Raw genomic sequence first — 3,049 nt, 5'->3', positions numbered from 1 at the left:
GGGAGAGAACCCAGGAGTCCTGGCTCCCAGCCCCCACTCCCCCCCGCTCTAACCCACCAGCCCCCACTCCCCTCCCAGAGCTGGGGAGAGAACCAGAACCCCCCAGTGCTGAGACCACCCCCCACACTCACATGGACTTTCTTGCCATAGTAGGGAAAATACATGAGGTCGATGTGACCATTGGGGGGGTACATCACCATCTCCCCAAGCTTCTGCACGTCCTCCTCTTTCTGGCGGGGGGGGGGGGAAAGAGAAGAAGAGAGAGGTCAGGGGTTACCCAGAACCCTCCAGCCATCCCCCACCACCCCATCCCTCTGCACGTTCCCATTGGGGTCTCCCCCTCCCCCCCAAAAAACCCATCCCCGTTCCCTCGCCATCCCCCCAGCCTTAGTCCCCTGCATTCACCCTGCCTGCCCCCCAGCTCCCCCCCATCCTCAGAGCCCCCCCCAACCTCATCTCCGCCCCACCCTGGCATGTCCCCCCTTCATTTTCCTAGCCACCTGTCCACCCCCATTATGGCACCCCAAGCCCCCCCATTTCCTGTCCTTACTGCGCGCTCCATCTCGAGGGTCAGCTGCCCGGAAGGCGGAGGAGAGTGAGATGAAATGAGTGAATAAGTGGCCGAGAAGGAGAGGTAGCGAGAAGAGACCCCGGTAGCCAGGGAATTTGGGGGGGGGGATCTCAAATCAGGGTGCAGTTGGGGGAATCTGCTAAAATGGGGGTGCTGTCTTGGACAGGATCAGCAAAGCCACTTACTGCTCTGGGGCTGGGAGAGGCAGAGCTTAGGTGAATTTGGGTGGGGGGCTTTTCAAATCGGGGTGCAGCCAGACGTCATCTAACTCAGGGTACAAATCATGGGGACCTAGTCAACCAACCAGCGGCTCCCCAAGGTCCTACGGGATGCGGACAGGAGTGCTAAAAGCCGGGATGGGGGTTGTATATATTTGGGGGACACCCCCACCCGAGGAGGGGGATCCCCCACTGCCCGGACACGGCCCTTACCGCCTGGAGTTTGGAAACGGGCCGCTGTGGGCGGGAAGAGCCGGAGAGAGACAAGGAAGGCAAATTAATGAAGAGAAAAGGGGGTGATGGAAGGGGGGGCAGCGGGGTGGGGTGGGGGCTCACCTTCGCGGCACAGGTGACGTTCATGGTCTGGTTGGCCCCCGCAAAGAAGTTGATGACCTGGAAGGAGGAAGAGGGAGGGTGTCACAAAAGTGTGTGGGGGAGAACCCTCAAAATTTGGGGGGGCCAAACCCCAGCCAGCCTCACCTACCCTGTTCATCTTGATGAGGATGCAGGGCCGGCCGTCGGCGTAGCCATAGTGGGTGGGGTCGTTGAGGCCGGAGCAGGCGCCCAGCGCCGTGCGGTTGAACTGGCAGGCCCGCTTGGGGTAATTCAGCACCCCGTTGTCCGGCTGCTCGTTGTAGCGGCCCGGGCGGCACGCGTCGTTGGTGGCCGCCTGGATGGAGTCATTGTAGGCTGCGGGGGGGGGGGCAAGGGGGGAGTTAGCAGGTTAGCGCTGAGGAGCTACCAGAGTTAAAGCCCTGAGGAAAATCCTGCAGTGGGGAGTTCCGCAGGTTAACAACATCCTAATGGAAAAGGTTGCGGCTCTGCTGATGGCCACCAGGGGGCAGCAGTCTGCCATTCACCTGCATCCTCCCTCTGACCAGACAGCCACGGCTACGGACGCCCCCCTCCCCCCCCACAGTCCATCAGGCACAACCGGGCTAATGCATGCCGTGGGAGGAGGGAGGCGGTTTGCAGGGGGGCAGATACAACGCGGGGGGCAGGGACCTGGGTCGCCAAGAGCTAAGCACATCGCTGGGGATCCACAGTGGGGTGGGGGCCACGACCCCCCCCCAATCCGGCCCCCCCCCCCCCCCCCCCCCCACCCCCCCCCCCCCAACACCCCAAAAAAAAAAAAAAAAAAAAAAGAAAAATCTACCCCTGTCCCATGCCCCAAATTCCCCTCCCCCTTCTCTCCCCTCGCACCCCAAAATCTGCTTCTCCAACCCCCATGTCCCCCAAGATCTGTCCCACCTGCACACCCCACCTGCCCCTCCAGAAGTCTCACCCCCTCTTCTCCCCCACACCCACCCCGCGGTCCCCCAGAACTAGAAGCCACCATCCCCATCCCAACACCCTTCCCCCCAAATGGGGGTTAATGGGGGGACGCCACCCCCACCCCCCGCTTTGCCCCATCCCAACTCACGCTCCAGGAAGTCATTCAGCATCTTGACGTAACGGTCCCAGCTCTCCGTGTTGCTGACGTTAAACGTCACGTCCAGGGTGTCTGTCTTGGGGCGGATCATCATCCCTGGGGAGAATATTTTGGGGGGGGTCTGCTTTAGGGGGGCATTTCTAGCCCCCCCCCATATCGTGCCAATGCAGCCGGGCACATGCAATGAGCGGGATCCACCGGGAGAGGCGCGTGTGTGTGTGCGCACGTGTGCACGGCCCGCACACGCACGTGCAAAAAAAATAGGGGGCACACAAGAGGATACCTCCAGGGCCACCCTCCCACGATGGCACCAGCCGGGGGCCGTGGCCAAGGAACCCGGGCCGGAGGCGGGGGTGGCAATCGGGCGTATGGCGTCCGTGCGACAGGCGTGCAATGAGCGTGCAACCGGTGTGCGATGAGCATGCGACGGGCAATGCAGGTGCAGAGGGGCATGCTGCCCCCCACCCCAGGGTGCCCCCCAACCCACAAGGCCTTACCGGGCACGGAGAGGCGGTCCTGGTACTTGGGGATGTACGGGTCAACCGTCTGCAGCATGACCCACATGGTGAGCGTGAAAAGCGCCGTCAGGAAACCGTAAAACACCAGGTAGAAGAACAGGATCAAGGCTGGGGGGGGAGAAAAAAGGGGGGGGTCAAGCAAAGCCCCCACATGGGGGAGGCCCCACCTCGGAGCCCCCCTTCATCCAGCACCGGAGCCCCCCCTCCACATTCCCGGCTCCAGTTAATTAGGAGATTAAAAGGGAATTGGCGGGGTTACCCCTCCCCCCAACACATAGCCTAACCCCCCCCGGACAAACTGTGCACAGGA

At 62.3% G+C, this 3,049-nt stretch overlaps 1 protein-coding gene across 1 annotated transcript in view; it reads right to left on the bottom strand.

Moving 5' to 3' along the window:
• The window catches only part of ATP1B2 (ATPase Na+/K+ transporting subunit beta 2), a 3,258-nt gene extending 410 nt beyond the window's left edge, over nt 1–2,848 (bottom strand). Inside the window, exons 1-5 of the mRNA XM_026646138.2 lie at nt 2,719–2,848; nt 2,213–2,317; nt 1,274–1,479; nt 1,126–1,182; nt 132–230 (exon numbers count right to left, since the gene is read on the bottom strand). Of these exons, the coding sequence (XP_026501923.1) occupies nt 132–230; nt 1,126–1,182; nt 1,274–1,479; nt 2,213–2,317; nt 2,719–2,785 (534 nt within the window). The 5' untranslated portion in view covers nt 2,786–2,848. The remainder of the gene's footprint in view (nt 1–131; nt 231–1,125; nt 1,183–1,273; nt 1,480–2,212; nt 2,318–2,718) is intronic.
• Between the last annotated feature and the right edge of the window lie 201 nt (nt 2,849–3,049).

The sequence above is a fragment of the Terrapene carolina genome, unplaced genomic scaffold, assembly GCF_002925995.2.
Source record: "Terrapene carolina triunguis isolate 2854851 unplaced genomic scaffold, T_m_triunguis-2.0 Scaffold34116, whole genome shotgun sequence".
Lineage (NCBI taxonomy): Eukaryota > Metazoa > Chordata > Testudines > Emydidae > Terrapene > Terrapene triunguis.
The sequence above is the reverse complement of the archived record's forward strand: the minus strand, read 5'-3'. Positions and strand labels throughout refer to the sequence as shown.